Source organism: Thunnus maccoyii, chromosome 1 (assembly GCF_910596095.1).
Source record: "Thunnus maccoyii chromosome 1, fThuMac1.1, whole genome shotgun sequence".
NCBI classification, from domain to species: domain Eukaryota; kingdom Metazoa; phylum Chordata; class Actinopteri; order Scombriformes; family Scombridae; genus Thunnus; species Thunnus maccoyii.
In genome coordinates this window covers 5,108,309-5,127,826 of record NC_056533.1, presented here as the reverse complement: position 1 = coordinate 5,127,826, position 19,518 = coordinate 5,108,309, and the positions used below count along the sequence as shown (strand labels likewise).

Here is a 19,518-nt window from a genome sequence, read left to right as displayed (position 1 = left end):
GTCATTCAGAATCAAATTAAATGCGTCCAATGAGACCAGCTCCTGAAAATTCAGGTAATTTTGCAACTGATTACAAACTGAGGGAGTAGCACTTAAATGCGCTTCATCCCAGTTCAATGAGACTCAAGAGACAGCTAGTAGGAATAAGTCCTGGGAGCAAAGACAATAACTTACCATACTTTTTTGTAGGATGTAGATCCCTAGGTGGGAAGGAAGCAGTCCAAGAATAGCCTTATAAATAATAATGTGTCAGTGGTTAAGGTTACGTACGGACAAGGCAGACCACCCAACCCGAGCATACAAAAGAATAAGGGCTTTGAGATTTGTAATAAATCTCAGTGCTCCATGGTAGACAGTATCGGTTGTGTGGAGGCATTGTGAAGATGCATGCATGTATATAACATCGCCACAGTCCAGCACAGACATAAAGGTAGCAGCAACAAGTCTCCTTTTGGCCTCGAAGGAAAAGCAAGAGTTGTTTCTAAAATTAAAATCCAATTTCAACTTCAGTTTTTTTCACCAGTTGCTGAATGTGAGGCTTAAATGAGAGAGAATGATCAATTATAATTCCAAGATACTTGTAATGAGAAACAGACTCAAAATCAGAGCCCTGAAAAGTGATGATAGATTGAAGGTTCAGTGGCTTAGATTTTACATTTGAAAACATAATGAGTTTTGTCAGCATTCAAAACAAGTTTTAAATCACACAGAGTATGTTGCACAGTATTGAAAGCAAGTTGTAGCTGACAAAGAGCCTGGTTTAGTGTGGACGCAGAGCAGTATATCACAGTATCATCGGCATAAAAGAGGAAATTTGTGTTTTGAACAAAACATTTTGATGTGGTTTGTTTAAGACATCTTTGATAGTTATTGCATTGATTAGAGATCAGAGACATTTTATATGTTCAATCATTTTAATTTTATCTTTGTTTTGCATGGCATCCTCATTGTTCCATTTGAAATTCACTCTTAGTTCATTTTTTTATAAATTGGAAAATTGGTAGCACAGAGTAGTAGAATTATGTTTTCTAGGAGTTGTGTGTGTCAAGGGTGATCCTGCAATTTAGTTTTATAATTCCATAAAGTTGAGGTTGAAAAAGGGGTGGATTCAAAAAAAAAAAAAGGTCTCATTCAGTGCTGCAGAGATTGAGATATTCTGACTTTTATTCCCTAGTATGGACAAAGCTTGAAAAGCAAATTACTGAACAGTCAGAGCATTCACTTACTTTACTAGAACTGAGACATTCACTCTTATCTTGGTCCTTGCAGCTAAGAGCATGGTGAATGTGTTGGTGTCCAAGCTGCCTAGTGATGGCCATCAGAAAACACCATCCAGCGAGGTGGTGGTTAACATCTGTGGAGCGCTCAATCACCTTGTCACCTGCAGTTCCCTGGCAGCACGTGACATCTCATACTTCAACGGCCTGCCCAAACTGATCGGCATCAAAACATCCCACGATCACAGGTAGGATGAACTTTTACTGTGAAGAAGAATACACATTTTGGTAGAGACTTGATAATCAAGTGATGTCTGGAACAATCCTCTTTCCTGCCTCCTGACCCCTGCTGATTTGACCCCTCCTGTTTTCCCCCCTTGATTTGCCTTGATCTTGTATGCAAATGCCCTCCCTTCCTATCTTTTGTTCACCATTTGTTGAAGAAAATTCACTCAAGTCCTTGTTCAAAGTTTGCTGTGGTGGAAGTGGTTTTATAGCATTCCGGAAATGCGGTGAGCTTACTGACACAGAGCTGGTCTGATACAGTAGACTGACCCAGAGCAGAAGAAATGGAACAATTTCATACAGTAAGGATCAAAGCAGTGACCAACAAATGGTCAGGAGGAAGCAGGAAAGAGGATTGTCCCAGATGTCACTTGATTATCAAGTCTCTACCAAAATGTGTATTCTTCTTCAACTGTAATCCTCAACTATTAGAGTAGTACAGTGAGAAAAAAGGAAGCTGGATGATGGCATTATTATTAACACATTACCATGGTTAAATCTATGAAAGCAACCAAAATACTTTCTCTATGCTCATCATTACTGATTTATATTTTCAGTCATACCAAAGCTGTGACCTCTCAGTGACCTTTGTTTCCTGTTCATGGCTTCACTGTGTGTACATATTCTGGAGCTATCACTGCCATCTCCGCTGGCCATTGACCTTTAATTTGCAGGTCAAAGTGTTTATCATTGTGTTTTGTCCTCTGGTTTTGCTCTGGCATTTCCTCCTTGTTAATCCTCCTTGTTTCTCACAGTCTGTCACTGTGTCTTGGTTTAGCTCTGGGAGTCTAAAAGCTGCCAGAGCAGCATCAACTGTCCTCTGCAACATGTTCCAGTACAACAAGCTGCACAAAGACTTCAAACTGGTGAGAAACACAACTGCTGATACCCAGAGACATACAAAATATACATTAATCAAAATCATCCAAGTGTTTTACAGCTCCGTCCAAAACTCTAAGTTACTCCAATTTAATCCAAGTCCAATTTCAACAGATTTTAACTAAAACTAACTAGTCAGACTTTACTTCTGTCTAAGCTCTAGTCTTGTCTAAAGAACTCTGATAGCACTTCAAGCATACATGTAGTACTACATATGTCTGGGAAGACCCATGGTGGTTTTGGGTTTAAATATGAATTGGAACAAGTAAACAGCAAGCTAAGTGCAAAATTTGTAAAGCAATCATATTCCTTATGAAGTCAATAAAACGTGTTCTTTTTAAAACCACATTCATGTATTTTTGGCCAGTAGGGGCAGCAGATTAAGCTGAAAATACAACTTTGTAATGCTGTCATGGTGAACATGTTAAAAATGGGCTATTTACACATTCAACAGACATGGAGCACCTTTGGTATTCATATGGAGTCTTTGTGTCCACATGACAAATTGAAGTCCAGCATTCACTCTCCTTTTAGCTCTGTTTTGGTGTCCACCAACTTCAGAAAAACTTCTAATCTGAAGTGGACTTTGTGGGCAGAAAACCAAAACAATGAGCTGAGAGATGTTAAAATGGAGCTGCAGAGTTCAGAGAAAATTCTGTGTGGGTTCTTCTCCACGAGTGACACCTTTCTCATTACACATAGTTATTTGATATATTGCAATATAGAAATATTGAGTAGTGCAGCTTTAACAAAGTCCTCTTTGAACACAAGCCTTGAAAAGAAAGTTTGAATCATTGCTCTTTACAATCAGCAGAATGAAATGTTGTGATAACAAACTTTCCTTCATTTAGAGGTAGTTCCCCTTGCCATAGTGCATCTACAGTGTCCAATCCATGTGACCTCATGCTGCAGGGAATTGTTGGGTGTCAGAAGCAAGTATTTTATCTCCTGCCGACAGTGGATCAACCACTGGAACGAACCAGCCTGTAGAGAGCTGAAGAGTTCCTGTCAGGCAACAGTAGTAAGGGCTTTTGGCTCTCTCAGTGCCTCTGATACCTTGCACCAGAGACCTGACTGAGGTTTTCTTCTGTACAATGTTTTAAGAGAAGGACTCTTAAGGAGAAGGATTCTTAAACACATCCATCATGTGAACAAGGAGTGTTTGACAGTAACCAGATGGCCTTTGGCTTCAGCCCTAAGTATCAGAGGCAGTCTTTTATTACTGTTTTAACTGATCTCCACAGTGCTCTCACTGTTCTGTCCTGCTACTTCACTGTGAGGGTCTGGCTACACTTTAGTTTAGACTCAAAATCTACTTCACACAAGTCTTCATTAAAATTGTTAAAATTAACACTGTGGGTCGGGCTTTCAGGACATGAACTTTGTGACAGCTTCAGTGTGATAGTGCTCCTGTTTTTTAATGTTTTTTTCTCCCGTGGTCAATGCTTCCCTCTCACTCGTCCCATTTTCTACAGAGCGGAAGGGTGTGGTAGAGTGTTTTTCACATTTATTACAGTCAGTCAGGATATATGAGCAGGAGCTCTCCTGACAGCTGAAACCCAACAGAAATATACAGTGAAGAGGTAACATTGTATATGTCCATGCACGCAACAGCAACAATAGTCAAGTCAATTTTACTTGTATAGCCCAATATCACAAATCACAAATTTGCCTGAGGGGGCTCTGCAGTCTGTACAGCTATACAACATCCTCTGTCCTTAGACCCTCGATTCGAATAAGGAAAAATGGGCAAAAAAATGGAAGAAACCTCAGGAAGAGCAACAGAGGAGAAATCCCCCTTACAGGACAGACAGACATGCAATAGGTGTTGTGTGTACAGAATAGAACAAGATACACAAATAACAGAAATACAGCATCAGCATGGAACAGGATAACAAAAGTATAATGGATTTATAATATATATGAAGATTGTGATGAAGAGGACACCGAGCAGCTTCCAGGTGCCACCAGAACAGAAAAGGACCTGAGCCACGCAACCTCCATCACCATGGAGACCTGGCAGGAGGACAGACTACACATGCACACAGGAGAGACTCTTATCACATCATTCACATACATGGGAGAAGAGACAATAAAAAACATTATTCACACAGAAGAGAGATAAGGACAAAGAGAGAGACATGAGCTGAGGCTGAACTTGCGCAAGATGGAGAAAAACAGATCCAAAGGGAAATTGCACTGACAGCCAGGGAAGCAGAGCAGTTCCAGTTTGGGTGCTGGTCCAGCAAGAGATGCCTGAGAGACAAGAGAGGATAAGAGGAGAAAGTAGGGAGAGAGCGGGAGAGAAGAGAGAGGGGCACACAGCTCAGACGGTCATGTGCTTGTGGAACAAACAAACAGAAGGTTAGAGAGATGTAATGGTTGTCAGAACAGTTACAATAATCAATAATGTCGTTGGCAGGACAGTACCTAGTAAATTCATTAAGACAGAAACCGACCTGCCATGCAGTACAAGGTCAAGAAGTAATCAATTAAAGGCAAATAATTGTAGGTTAAGGCAAAACATGAATATTAAATTTAGATTTAAAGGACTCAACAGACTCAGATTGTCAGCAGGGAGGTTATTCCATAAGAACAGGCCCGATAGGAAAAGGCCCTACTGCCTGCTGACTTCTTTTTAACTTTGGCTACAGTCAGGAGCCCTGCATTTTAAGAGTGGAGAGCTCGAGATGGAATATAAGGTTTAAGGAGATCAGTAGCAATGGAAATTTATTCAATATCAACTAGAATCATATCAACTAGATATAAGTTTGCCAAGAGGTGCAATATAAAGAGAGAAAGCAAAGGGCCAAGTAAGGAGCCCTGAGGTACTCCATATTTAACATCAGAGAATTTAGATGTAGTATTATCATATACACACTGTGTTCTTTTCAGATAAGCAGGACTTAAGCCAAGAGAGAGCTAGACCAGTGACCAAAATTACAATTTATTCTGTCTAATAGTATACAGTGATCAATGGTGTCAAAGGCTGCACTGAGATCCAGTGATAGAAGCACACAGGTGGAATCTGAATCTATAGATCATTTACCACTCCGATTAGAGCAGTTTCAATGGAGTGACAGACCCTGAAAGCCGATTGAAAAGGTTCATATAGATAATTTTCTTTTATATGGGTCAAAAGTTGTTGAGACACAACTTTCTCTAGTACTTTAGAAAAGAATGGAAGATTAGAGTCTGGTTGATACTTATTAAGAGACCCTGGATCGAAGTACAGTTTCTTAAGTAGAGGTTTAACCAGAGCCATCTTAAAATGCCAGTTGTAAATGATAAATTAACAAAATCTAGCATTGTTGGTCCAAGAAAAGGCCAGAGGTCTTTGAAAAGTTCAGCTGGTAAACGGTCAAGTAGGCAAGTAGTTGGTTTAGAAACTGACATGAGCTTAGTCAATGTTTCAGGAGACAATAATCACTTTTGTATTAATAATATAATAATCATGTTTTGTTTTTGGAAAAATGTGTTCATTCAGATCTGTTTCTTATGCTTTTTGGGAGGGTCTTGGAATTCCAGTGGGTGCAGAGCTTTTGTTCTAAAACCAAAGTGCAGGCTGACGGTCTTTCTCATAAAGCAGGATTACTGCTCACAAAAGGGGGGTCCATGTATTACTCAACATGGTTTTCCGGCAGCTTCATTAGTTCTGCTTTGTGAAACAGCCCTCTGAATGTGAGCTGTAAGACAGACAAATAGGCCAAGCATAAGTTAAATTATCTGAATCACAGTCATATTTAAAGGCCAAGTATGCTCACAAGGAATTACAAGGGACCATAATGATAGGTGATTCCTCAGTATGCTTACATGTAGTGCCAAAACAAACTTATAAAACAGGGTTGAGTGATATGGCAAAACAATTAATCAGGAAAATTATTTGTCAGATTACTTGAAATTGGTATATATGATGTCATATATTAAAGTACATATTAATAATACAGGTTTGTTGTGGGGATATCCTGTTCCAGTGGGAAGCTTTAATTACCTGTTTGAGAGTGTTAGTACTTCCTCTATATATGCTTTTATGGATGATGGCGATGCTTCTGGGGATAAACTTAGTTTGTGATATTTTCCATCATTATTGGCACAGGGTTTAGTTAAGAGTATACGTACACCACCATTTGTTTTACGTCGGCCTAGCCATGTTTGGGACTTTCAGATCACTTTCTGGCCAAACTGGGCTTTAAGTAGTAGTATTGGCAAGCTATAAGTTGACTAACCAAGCTGTGCCAATATGGGAAAGTGTCCTGTCTATTCCTAAAAGACTGCTATATGATTGGGTAGAAATAGGTCAGTTTCTGTGATGTAATTAATTGTTAGGATATTGTCAAACAATGTAACCTATCGACAGTATAACGGAAGTTCCGAATTTTCTTATCAGTGATATTTTCTGTTGTCATCAGTGTTAATATTGTTTATATCTCCCAGCCCTAATACAGAAGGATTCCAATAATCAGTAAAAATGTATATAAAATAATATAAAACAGAAATAAAGACACTGAAACATGCAGTGGCTATGCAGTATACAAGTCATGTGACTTCTATACCGGCTGCTAGTTTGGTTGGTTACTGCATGTATAAGTAGATCAAGGATGCAAAGAATGTTAAAATGTGTGTGTGAATTTAGAAAGGTAGAATAATTGAAATATAGAGGTGGCTGTATGTACAAAGTAAAGCCTGTAATGTGTCACTTGTGTGTACAGTAAGCAGACTGACTGATAATTTTTTCACTTGCCCTGATTTTCCGTCGTAGTGTTCTTGTGCAGTGGCCGTGGCTGCAACGAGGAGACTCAGTGATTACTGTGAATAATAGTATCAGCAGTGCCTGTGCCAGGGTGAACTTCCTCAGCTGCTGCAGGAAGTACATCCTCTGCTAGATCTATGTTGGTTTCTTACTCAAGGTCTTAGGATTGTAGTTCCCAGACACTTGAGTCCATTTTTAAGTTTGATGATGGGGGAGTATCAGAGTTGAGGGACTCAGCTCCAGGTTGTTGTGACTGCACCACAAAGCCTTTTGCTTAACCTCCCCTCTGTATACTGTGCCACAAAGCTAAAAGCAGGAACTGACTTGACATCTGTTTACCAGATAAAACATTAATATTAGCCATGAAAGTAGCATTAAACATTTTCAGTAGCTACAAACAAGAATGAAAAAAACAAAGCCAAGCCGCAGTAACTGTTCTCTGGCTTCTTTATCTATGAGCTCTACTGCTTGCCATCTGACTTTTTGCTTAGAAAGACACAGCTAAAGCAAGAGACAGTGTTGCCGACTTAGCAACTCTGTCGCTAGATTTAAATATTTTTCAGACCCCTTTAGTGTCTTTTTTTCAAAAGTGGACCAATCATCAGCCAGACAGAGATGTGAATGAGCTGTGAAAGTGTGTACCTAATGAACAATCATTGATCCTCATTGTTTTTATTCTAAATGATTTAACTTTACTAAGTTTGATTTTCTTTTGTCAAAACAGAGTTAACAATAGTGAATTTATTTCAGTGCATGATCATCTCTATATTCATGATATGTCAGTTAGAGTTGATACAACCTGCATAAAACGTTTTTTTAATATTAGAGGTAGATTTAGATGCACATTGAGGAGCTGCTTGAAAAGAAAAATAGCTAATGAAATAGCTAGTTACAGTCAGTTTAATTTAATTTCATTTAATTTTCTTTAAATTTTTATGTATGTAATTACGTCATTACATCATAGATATGCATATTAGCATATCACGTCATCTAATGACATCTAGCGACTTTTCCTGCAGGCTTTAGCTATTTACCACTGGAAATAGTAGGCAACACTGGCAAGAAATTTATATCAAGTGCAAGCTAGCTGGTGAGATAGCCACAAGCTAGCCTCAGCTAAAGCTATAACTAAATTTGTTTACTGTGTCTCTAGTTGTCAATTGTAATTGAAAAATATCTATTTTGATGAACAAACTACTTTGAAATCAGTTTGTTATTCCACATTATGTTAAATAAATTAGGTAGTATCTAAATCCAATCAAAAAACTGGTAATAAAAACTCCTACCAGCTAGCTTAACAGAGTAGCATTAAACTTTGACTTTTGATTTAAGTATAAATATTTATAGTAGGTTAACAAACAGGTACATAATCCTTGTGAACTAGGAACTATATCAAAATAATAAAATAATTTTAAAAATAGTCTTATTTGTTATTTTCTTAAGAACATATTTTGCATATTCCACATTCAGTGAAGATTATCCAGAGACCTTTTTTTGGCGTTATGTAGGTTCTAGAGCAATGATATCTTTGAGTAATCAGCCTAAGAAGACATAAAATAAAGGCATTACAACCTTACTGTTATGCAGTTTGCTGGTCTGAAAATGTTGAACCCTTTTTATGAACTTCACTGCCTCTGTATACTTTCCTCTATTTTACCTGAATGAACATCTTGGATGATAGCCATTAGCCGTGTTTCCATCAATGTATTTTTATGTGCATTTTGAAGTATCACATTAGAAATGGGTGATTGAAGTGGCAAAACTTGAAAAAAACTCAATTCTTCCTCAATTTTGCAAAAAAAAAAGTTTTTACGCTTGCTTGAGGTGGTTTTTGCCTTTTTTTAAAAAGTTAATTAAGTTCTGATGTAGCAAACATTTAACTCACATGACTGATGTTTCATCTGTATAAACCTATAAACCTATGGTATGAGTGTGATTCTGTTTTCTTTCGAAGCTGTGTATGGTGTCAGTTTGAAATAAAGATTATTTCATTTTGTCTCTTCTGCTCCACTGAAGAGACGAAAAAAAAAACAGCAGATAAAAACAGTAGATCAGTGTGGAGCGATGAGGAGACTAACACTCCTCAAATTACTACTTGAAACAAAAAGATAAATGGGAGCAGAATGTGTGGGTTTTGGCTGACATTGTGCTTTCAACTTCTGTCTCCACCAGATGGTTTTCTAGTTTGTGTCTGCCCACATCCGTTTCTTATCCCTCTTAACCTCTACTCCTCCTTTCCCATTGGTCTCCTCTTCCTCCCTCCTTTGCTCTATTCTGAAAGGCTGGACCTTGTTACACTCTGGCCATGCCTTATCTGAGGAGAGTTGGCTCCGCAAAATCAAATATTTTCTCTGTAGCTGATAACAATTATTTTGGAGTTAGTGAAGGTTTTCTCTTCATTTCTGTCATGCCACACATTGGGAAAGCAGTGGTGATGCAATTCTTACTCAAAACAGTCACTTTTCAATCCTTTTATTCATAACTATTATTTCTGTCAAAAATACAAAACATCATAATGGAGTCAGGATACTTGAAGAAAATAAAATGTATAATATAACTTACTGGAAATTTTAGGTACCTACCCAACACAATTTACAAAATTTACAGAGATGCAGCAGTTTTTGCTAATTTAAAAAACTTTAAAAAAAACTGTATTTTTTCGGCCACTTGGGGGTAGCATGAAAAGTGTAAAGTGTAACACAAAGATACTTTATTTACACATCCTGCAGACACGGAGGAACATTAACATCCAGTTTGTGTCCACTGGACAAAGTCCAATATGCATTCTCCTTTAGCTCAGTTTTGCTCTCCAACAACTACTGTGGGAAATATCTGACTCTTTATCTGCTAAATGCTCCACTATGTTCAACAGGCTACTCACTGACTGTGTGTGTCTGTAGTTTGGTGTTGGGCAGATAGTATACGGTGGGTTTTTAATGAGTAACTTGGTTTAACTTCTGACTTTGCCACAGTGATGTGCAGGTTTACCTCAGGACCCTGTGACATCACTGTTGGGTGTGGCTACAGGTACAACAGGAAACTTGCTTGAAACTTTCAATCAGAGAGGGCAGCAAAACATTGTTTTTCAGCCTGGAGTTAGAAGTGTGTGGAATTTAGTGGTGTTTCGCTGAACAGACTTGGCAGAAATGGAATATAATATTCATAAGTATGTTTTAATTAGCGTATAATGACATGAAACTAAGAATTGTTGTGTTTTCGTTACCTTAGAATGAGCCATTTATAGCTACAAAGGGAGCAGGTACTCCTCCATGGAGCCCGCTATGGTGCACCGCCACAGTAACCCAGAATGGACAAACCTTTCGCATTTTTTCATGAGTTTCACGGCCCCAGTATGTTCTCCTACATGCTTAGAAGGGGAAGGGGAAGGGGAGGGGTATGCATTTGGTTACATTCAGCAACCTCACTGCTACATGCCACCAAATCCTACACACTGGTCCTTTATGTTACGAAACAGAATATGTAAGGGGGGTTATAATTACGAGAAAGGTATTATCAAATCGTTCAGATCATTCTCAAATTTCTTTTAGAGAAAAGATCAAAAATGACTTCCTTTGGCTGATATTTATCAAGAAATAATTGAGGAATTAACACAGCAACATAAGATTAGAACTTGACACTACAGAGCTGAGGGGAATTGCAGTTGGTTGATAATCCTCTGTGAGTTTGTGCAGTGTAGCTCTACAACTGTGTAGGATAAGCAACAATTTAGCTATTATTCAGCTGTTAAGCTAATGAAGAAGATAAAACAACATGCTATGCTTAATGATTTTTTTCCACAGAACAATGGGAATCATTGAAATTGGGAATGAACTAAAAAATCTGAAAATATTTTAAAATAACAATGAGAACAAGGTGGTTGTCCTCAGTTTATGAAGTTGATAAAGATTCAAAGTGAGTGGCTAACAGGATTACAGGAGCCTGGGCACGAACAGGAGAAGCAGCTCCTTTTATAGATGGACCAGTCTGCTGTGGAATGCCACACTGATTCTTTTAGATAACACTTTATTCCTCTAATGCGGCTGTGAAGGGTTTCTTGTTGTAAGTGGAAATAAAATGAGAAAAGTTACAAAACTACAAAAACAAAAACAAAACTACACTTGAATAATTTTACTGATGTAACAATTTCTTTGAGTTTTTTGTCAAACACAATAACTATACTCCAGCTTTCTACATTCTTGTGAGGATCCGTGCTTTATCTCCTGAATACTCTACTTGTGTCTATCACTGCCGGTGTTTGGCCTGAGTTTTGTCGAGTTTTTAGTTCTTGAGTGATCCCTCGCAGCAGGAATGCGGAGAATCTGGCTGAGAGGTTTTGGGTTTGTCTCTTTTGTGTCCTCTGGGATGAATAAAAGAAGAGTTTGTTAGGTGGACTTGGCAGCCGCTGAACTCTGTTATGTTCTTCCCGTATAACCCCCTTCCCCCCTCCTCCAAATCACACACACACCAGCCCCACACTGAACCTGACACAGTAAACAAAAGCTGCATGTTTAGCTGTCTGCTGGGTGGTCATGGTGAAGTTATTACAGTTGATAGATATCCTGTTGTGCATCTGTCCTCAACCAGTCTCATGCAGTTGCACACCACTTGCTGTACATGACGGGTTGTCCTCACGAGTTACAATAAAAACAAACTGACCCAAGTAGAGATACATGGAAAACTACTGAACAGATTGCCATGTAATGTGCTGTGGCTATTCATGGTTCCCAGAGGGTGAAGCTTTATCATTTGGGACACTCCATGAGCTTTCCTCAGGACAAAATGTGTGCCCACAAGGTATTTCCTCCACCAACTATGATGTAGATCTGCGCTTTTATTAAATATGAAGGCAAGAATTCCCCACTAGATGGCAGAGCAAGAAGGATTTTCAGGGTGTAGTTAGTTTTTAAAGCTGCACTAAATGATCTTTTCATATTTACAATTGATTTGATCATTGTGTTTAATGTGAAAGGTGTTGCTCATAGTAATGAACCCACAGATAATGATCTCCCCTCAGCTCTACAGATCATTGTAGTTTCTTTCAGCTTTCATTATTTTGATTTTATAGTCAGCAGGTTTCCCACTTTGGTTCAGTATCACTGCTAAAGAACCAGTATTTCCCTCAGGAGCTGGTGGGGATCAAACCAGAGCTATAAGGAGAGTGAATGACTCCAAATATATGTTAATGTTGCTCTGTGTCTGCTGAATGTGTAAACTGACGACTGTTTGCTAACTTCATAAGGTCAGTGTTGTGTTTTCAGCTTGTCCAGCTTCCTCCAAGTGGTCAAAAAAATCAATGAATACTGCTCAATCAATTAAAGCAAAAACTGCTCGTAGGTAGAAATATAGTTAATAATTATTATGGCATTCATAGGTTAAAGGACTACAAGAATACACAGTTATGCCATATTTGGATATAAGTTTATGTTGTGGGATAATTGGAGGACACTGGTCCGACCGCAGACATTGTGAAAGACACTATGGTTTTACTTTTTTTTTTTTTTTTTTACATTTTTTCACACTGTTTGTATTGTGTCTTTATGTCTTTCAGAAAGGATTTGCTCGTCGAGATTTCACAGATGCCACCATCTAAGCTGCAAGGCATTACATGATTGATTCCAAGCGTTTGACCTCACGGGTCAAGGTTGCTTTGAGGAATAGAAGATGAGCAGAAAGATATAATGAGCAGATGATCTAACCATGATGGACTTAAAGGAAGAGACAAAATGGACTGGAGCCAGTGGAACGATGGGACTAAGTTTGTCCTCTTTCTGGTGGTTTTGTGTTTAACTTGGCTTGGTGTACAGCAGATAGGCTGTGATGATGTCAATTTACCACTAATGCTCAAGCACACACAGTGGACTTCACCCTGCAAAAATTGTTACATGCTCTGTGTGTATATTTAGGGTTTGACTGATATTCTTTTTTACACTAATTTTTTTTTTTTACACTAATTCCAATTATTTTGGACTTTTGCTGATAGCTGATAAAATTAATGGTGCTCTAAATTTCAGTTATATTTCAAAGTGTTGGGTATAGAATGATCTGATTTTCCTCAGTTTACTTGCAGTTGACAGCAAGCCTGACAGGGAGGGTGTGATGTGTGCTGAAGTTGGCAATAGCTTGTCATACTTACCAATCAGGGACATGATCCCTCACCGGCTTCCCACTCACAAACACCTCTGTGTTAGTTGCACACAACCATGTTAAGCCCGCACTGTATATCAGAAAACCAATACATCAGTCTGACCCTATTGTTTGTGTGCACGTGTGGCTATGAATGTGCTGTAGTATGTCTAGTTAAACCATTATGTTGTTTTTGTACAGAAAGCTTTCAAATCAAGCCAAGGACATAGATGGGGCGATAAAGACTTATTTTAACTGGAACCAGCCTGCAGCCAGTTATGCAAATAGGCATAGAGCCAGAAGTTCACAAGACTGTCCAACCTGGACCATAAGTCATTTAAATAATTGTAGATTTACTTAACTATCATGATACCATCTCTGGATTCATTTAATTTTACTTTGTAGCAAGAAGGTGTGATGCTGTATTCATGTTATGTCAGATTTACTATAAATATAAGCCGTCATTCACATCAGCCTTTTAGTGGTAAATAAGTGTTCAGTCAGGGGACACACAAGTGATGCAGTCTAAAGATTATAACAGTTTATTAAAACAGTATTTCATTCTATGAAGGATATTTGGTGTTGATGAAATCTGCCTGAGCAGCTACAGTATAGACTGGTTTGTGACAGCAGAACAGCAAAGAGGTAAAGTAGTTTTTTTATTTGCCTCCACAAGCATGTTCATGTCCTGTACACATAATCCAGTAAATTTATGGGGTAATGTTAATAAGGTAGAGACCGGGAGTTTTAAAACAAATTTTGAAGAATAAAACACTAAGTGGTCCATTAAGATGAATTCATTTTTTGTGTTGTCTGACATTTCCTGTCCATATGACTGGCAAACATGGTGGAATGATGTAAACTGATGTTGACAGTCTAAGGTAATATGAGTAAAAAATGACCATATCTGTTCATTAATAAAATCAAAACTACTCACACAGTGTGTCTGCTTGGTGCTGTTTCTTGACTTTGTGAATTGTGTGGTGTTGCAGTGAGCAGAGAAGGTGGAAAGTAAATTCCCTAAATCTGAATGATTTGTTCACTGCTGTAACTTCACCTAATGTGAGAAGGATCCATCTGACTGAGTTATCCACACATTCATTTACTTAAATCACACAGATGTTTAGCAAATAAATCATTTTATGGTAAATTCAGAACAAATTACACGTATTTACCAAGTATACTTACCTTGTATTTTTAATATGGCAAACAAATTTAAAGGACATTCCAACCAAAGCTGTGGTGTAGTGTGTGCAGTCCAGCAAGACTACAAGTACAGAGCTACAACTAGCAGCTCTGTGAAGCTGTACACAGCAGTGCATTTAGCTAAATTCTGACGTCAGTGTGCTAACATGCTGATATTTAGCAGGTATACTGTTTACCTTGCTCACCAGGTTAGTTAAGCATGTTAGCATGCCAACATATGCTAATTAGCACTGAACACAAAGTACAGCTAATGAGGACATATGAAAAAGTTTGTCCGATAGTTGTGGAGACATTTCACATAAAAACAAAAATGTGGACCTCACGGTAGCACTTGAGTAAAAGTCAGGGGATCGTCAAAGTCAACTGGATTTCATCCTCTGGAAATTTTAAAATCTTATTACAATTTATTCTGGTGTTTTTAAATATAAAATGATTGGCTAGAGAGGCTTACCAAGGCTGTTCTGAAGGTTAAAAAAGGCCACCACTGCAGACAAAGAGAGGAAACTTCACCAAACGTCAGATAAGTTCCTTATATGATCTCAAGGGAGAGCTGTGCAGGAACACAGGCAGAGTTGATGTAGAGGTGAAATTAATCAGAAACGGATCTCAGGAGCCAGCACCATAATGAGCCTTCGCACAGAATATAATAAAACAGGTTGACAAATGAACCCAAACAACAATTAGCCTGGCTTCACAAATTAGTATCTTGTGCGCACAATGATGAAAATCATGGCTTTGAAAAATACACAGTATATGCTGCTTGTCAAATATGATCAATGATGTGAGTATATAGTGTGTTATTAAAGAAAAAAAATCCTACTTTTGATTTTCTTACACTGTTCTTTTTAAGCACTTAAGTCTAGCAGAATGTAAGTGAAAGGCAAAGTGGAGTAACAGAAAGGAGGATTTGTCTTCTAGGATGAGTGGGAGAAAGTGCTGTAACCTTCAGACCTCAACTGGAGTATGATGTAGACCAGTAGGAGCCTCAAAGCACTTATCTAGCAGAGGGAGGAAGGGAGGGTTTTTCTGGGGAATGAAAGACCTGTGTCTGCAGTGGGAAAAACAGGGGAGAGGGGTTTCAACATGAGCACAACAGAGCCTTAAATGCTGAGCTCAGGGTAGAGGACTTTTTTATTCAAAATAAATTCTATTCATTTTATTAAATATCAGTGTGTCAGTTGGTATGCTCATGATTAATGAACATTCATTGGAATATATTTTAAAATCTCAGATCAGTTTAAAGAATCAGTCATCCCACAGAACTCAAATTAAAACAGAATCCAACTTGAAGCTGCACTCATTTTAACAATCAATCGAATGACGTGTAATGTGAAAGGTTTTGCATGTAATGAGCCCACTGACTGCTGACTCTGCACTTCCTCTCAAATCTAAAGAGAATTTTTTTGAGCCCACTGTTTTGGTTTCTCAGCCTGCTTCTTTACTGTTTTGGTTCAGTCTCACAGCTCTCATCAACCTTGTTTCCAGACACAGAAGGCAGCTGATTCAGTGAAACAGCCCCAATAAACCAGTTATACACTATCTGCCCAGCACCAAACAGCAGACAGACAGAGTTAGAGACTAAATGGTGAACACAGTGGAACATTTAGCTGCTAAAGAGTCAGATATTTCCCTCAGAAGTTTAAGGAGAGCACAGCTAAAAGACAAGTGAATTTTGAAACATGAATCAAATGAAAGTTAACGCTGTTCTGTGTCTGCTTGGGGTGTAAATATGAACACTTTTGCCACAATGACATAACTTTAAAAACCGAGTTTGGAGGTAAACTGTGGTTGCAGTGACCCAATCTCCACTCCAGGAGCTTCAGAGTTTCATCCAGTTTAATCACAGGGGTTACAGAGCAGTCATGTGGACTCTTCTCTTCCCTCCAACCTCAGAAACCTCAACCTCAGACTGAGCATTGCTGACCTCTGTCATACATACCAGCAGAACTTCCAAACCTCCTTATGTCCAATATAAGCTCTGCCTAACTATGTCTCATAAATGTTATCAATTAGATGAGTATATATGATATGATATCTACACATTATCTAACTGAAGGAACCTCACCTTACAGAGTTTACAGTTTGAAGTTATATTCCAGAGTAAGTGTCTTACTTTTTGAAAGTGGATTTCAGGATGGACAGTTTGATGCTGCTTTGATGGATCTTTACTGCCCTCTTGTGACTGAACTACTGACCTAAAATGAAGGATGATTCATATGTTTGTCTCGGGGTTTCCCTGGGTTTCGTGACATGCAGCTGTACCATCTGCAGCTGAAATCCAGCCAGGGTCTGGGTCACTGATTTAGTAGACAGGGAAAATAAAGGAAGGAAGGAAAAAGACAAAAATGTTGTGAGGGCAGCCGCTATTCTCCAGATGATGTGACTGGATCAACATGGACTCAAGAAAGTGTACAAAAGCTCAGAAGATCAAGATCATGCGGAATGATCCTGCATACATCAGGCAAACATTAATACCTGCTGCTGTTTGATGACTGAGGAGTTTAATCAATTCAAATAAAGGACTTCATACATTCTACAAACAGTTGTGAATGATAATATAGGTAAGAGTTAGACATTAATTGAACACAAGCACAGTCTTAACTCCACTTGCTGTTGACAGTAATGTTTGATCATTATTAATAAAATCTAGCAGGATTGGTTTGTATGTTATTATTTTATTTTGCTGTTTACTGATTAGCCTTTGAGTTATCTGTTCAATTTTTTGAAGTTTATTGAAGGTCTATGTCACACTAACCCTATAAATTAAATCGGTCATTTAACAGCAGCTAATCCAGAATCGGGGTTATTAAGTGACTGTATTTTTATGATGAGATACATGCTGGTGATGCAAAGGGTAAATGTAACCTAACATGAATTTTCACTTTACAGCCAAAAGAAATGGATTGTTGCCTGCAACACACTGACCTGAAGAGAAAACCTTTACATTTTTTTAGGTTTATTTCAAGATTTAGTTTACTTTATGTTAATTTTTTTGTGTTTTGGTTGTGTTTGGTTGCCTTGTCTTGCTTGCATGGCTACATGTACTGAATAGTGGATGTTACGGTACTAATGTTTGCTGTTTCCTGTTGCTCTGCATGACTCAGACACTGTCTTAAGAATGCTTATTTTGTTGCTATTGTCTTACTGTCTGTTAATCCCTTCTGGATTTGTATTGTTTTCATACTGTAGATTCAAAAGTAAACTCTAATGTGATGATCAGGTTAACCAGTCTGACTCAGTCCTAAAATAGTGCTACAGTGCATAAACAATAAAAGCTGACTAATGTCTGACTAATGTGGGACTGTAAACATCTAACTTTCCATCTCAGTTCATGCATTAACAGAGAAACCCCCCAATAATCTTGCTGACAGCACAGGATTGTTTTGGATCCAGAGAAAAGGCTTTAAAGATTTGAGTCAGAGTCCTGAGATCTTTGATAAGAGTTCAGGAAATGGATCTGGATCAACCTGGAATCTTTTACAGATCACCAAAGTGTAGAATGAACTGAAGATGAAAGTGTGTTAAATCCTAAAGCATGTTGAAATATTGAATTAGTGAAATGAAATAACAGAAAACAATTATGATCAAATATTGCTGGAATCAAGGGAACTACAAGGTCTCTTTCTGCTTGTTTCTTCTCCTCATCAGCCTTCGACCTCTAACTTGGAGGAAGCAGGAAAGGAAGGAAAGGAGACAGAAGGTTTTATTTATTTGTATTATTTGGGGGGGTATTTCTATGCCTTTATTTGATAGTTGAAAGTAGAAAGATGACAGTAAATGAGGGGGAGAGAGGGCGCAGTTTCCTCAAGATAGAGGCAAATAGAAGTGAGACAGTAGTTTGTATCTTCATAAAAGTCCTTGACCTATATAGTGGCCCTATCATAAACTGGAGTTCAACAGCCAGTCATAAAAAGTTACTCAAATAATTTTCTTTTATTTGTTTCTGAATTTGAAATGGCAGAATTGGTCTGGCATTAAACTACTACATCATGCTTCTTCAGGCAGAGTGTCTTGGAGAAGATCTCCATGTTGCTTCATTCATGTCATACTGCAGGAGTGACAGTCAGGCTGGCTGGTGTGAAAATACATTTCCAGGTCACAAAGGAAAGGAAGAACTCTTTAAGGGTGATGTGCACACCTGGATACCGTCTAATACTTTCATGCTTGGGACAGAGCTAACATACAGACACAACACATTTCATATGGACATTTTAAAGTCTCAGTAGATCATGCAAACAGGCAAACTCCATGCCATGAGGTGTTCTGAATCTGAAAGGTTTCAAAGATGGTGCTCATATTAACGGTTATGTTTAAATGACTGTACAAAATCATGTGTATGCTAAAAGATAATACAGGGGCTCAAATAATGTAAGGCTTCACAGATCAGTAAGTGGTAAAACAAAAGACAGCCTCTCCTGGTGTCTGATCCCAGAGAAAGCTCAATAATAAAACCCAGAACAGCTGTTTTAATATCAATCCATGTTCCAGATTTAAAGGAATATTTAGAAATTTAGAATAGAAAACACTAATTCACTCTTGCTGGGAGTTAGCTGAGAAGATCAATACCACTCAGCTGGAGCCAGGACAAGGATGTTATTAGCTTATCTTAGCATAAAGACTAAACTACAAACAGCTAGCCTTAACTTACTCTCTCTGAAGTTCAAAAATAAGCCTACCAACAGCTCTAAATCTTTGTTTCAATCCTTTGTTTCAATCTGCAGACAAACCAAAATGTAAATATGATCAATTACACTGTACTACTTGCTTTTAGTGCAAAAAGGCTCTGAAAACCACTGTACACTAGCTGTCCTGTACTTTATTTAGGATTTGATGGAGACCATCAGGTGGACAGAAATGCAACAAATGAATACTAATGTTGCTCTGCACCCGCTGGATATGTAAATGGGTAACTGTTTGCCAACATGTTAGCCGTATTAACTTAAATTAACAGTTTCCTTCCAAGTTTAGCCAACTAAGCTAGGCTAACCACTTCCTGGCTCTCACTCAACACTTAATGCACAAACATAAAATAGAAATAAATGAAACTTTACAGTCCTC

At 38.2% G+C, this 19,518-nt stretch overlaps 1 protein-coding gene across 1 annotated transcript in view; it reads left to right on the top strand.

Annotated features, from left to right (window-relative positions):
• LOC121912372 (plakophilin-3-like) overlaps nucleotides 1-14,192 on the top strand; it is a 41,136-nt gene extending 26,944 nt beyond the window's left edge. Inside the window, exons 11-13 of the mRNA XM_042434514.1 lie at nucleotides 1,270-1,465; nucleotides 2,281-2,368; nucleotides 12,680-14,192. Of these exons, the coding sequence (XP_042290448.1) occupies nucleotides 1,270-1,465; nucleotides 2,281-2,368; nucleotides 12,680-12,721 (326 nt within the window). The 3' untranslated portion in view covers nucleotides 12,722-14,192. The remainder of the gene's footprint in view (nucleotides 1-1,269; nucleotides 1,466-2,280; nucleotides 2,369-12,679) is intronic.
• The last annotated feature ends 5,326 nt before the right edge of the window (nucleotides 14,193-19,518 follow it).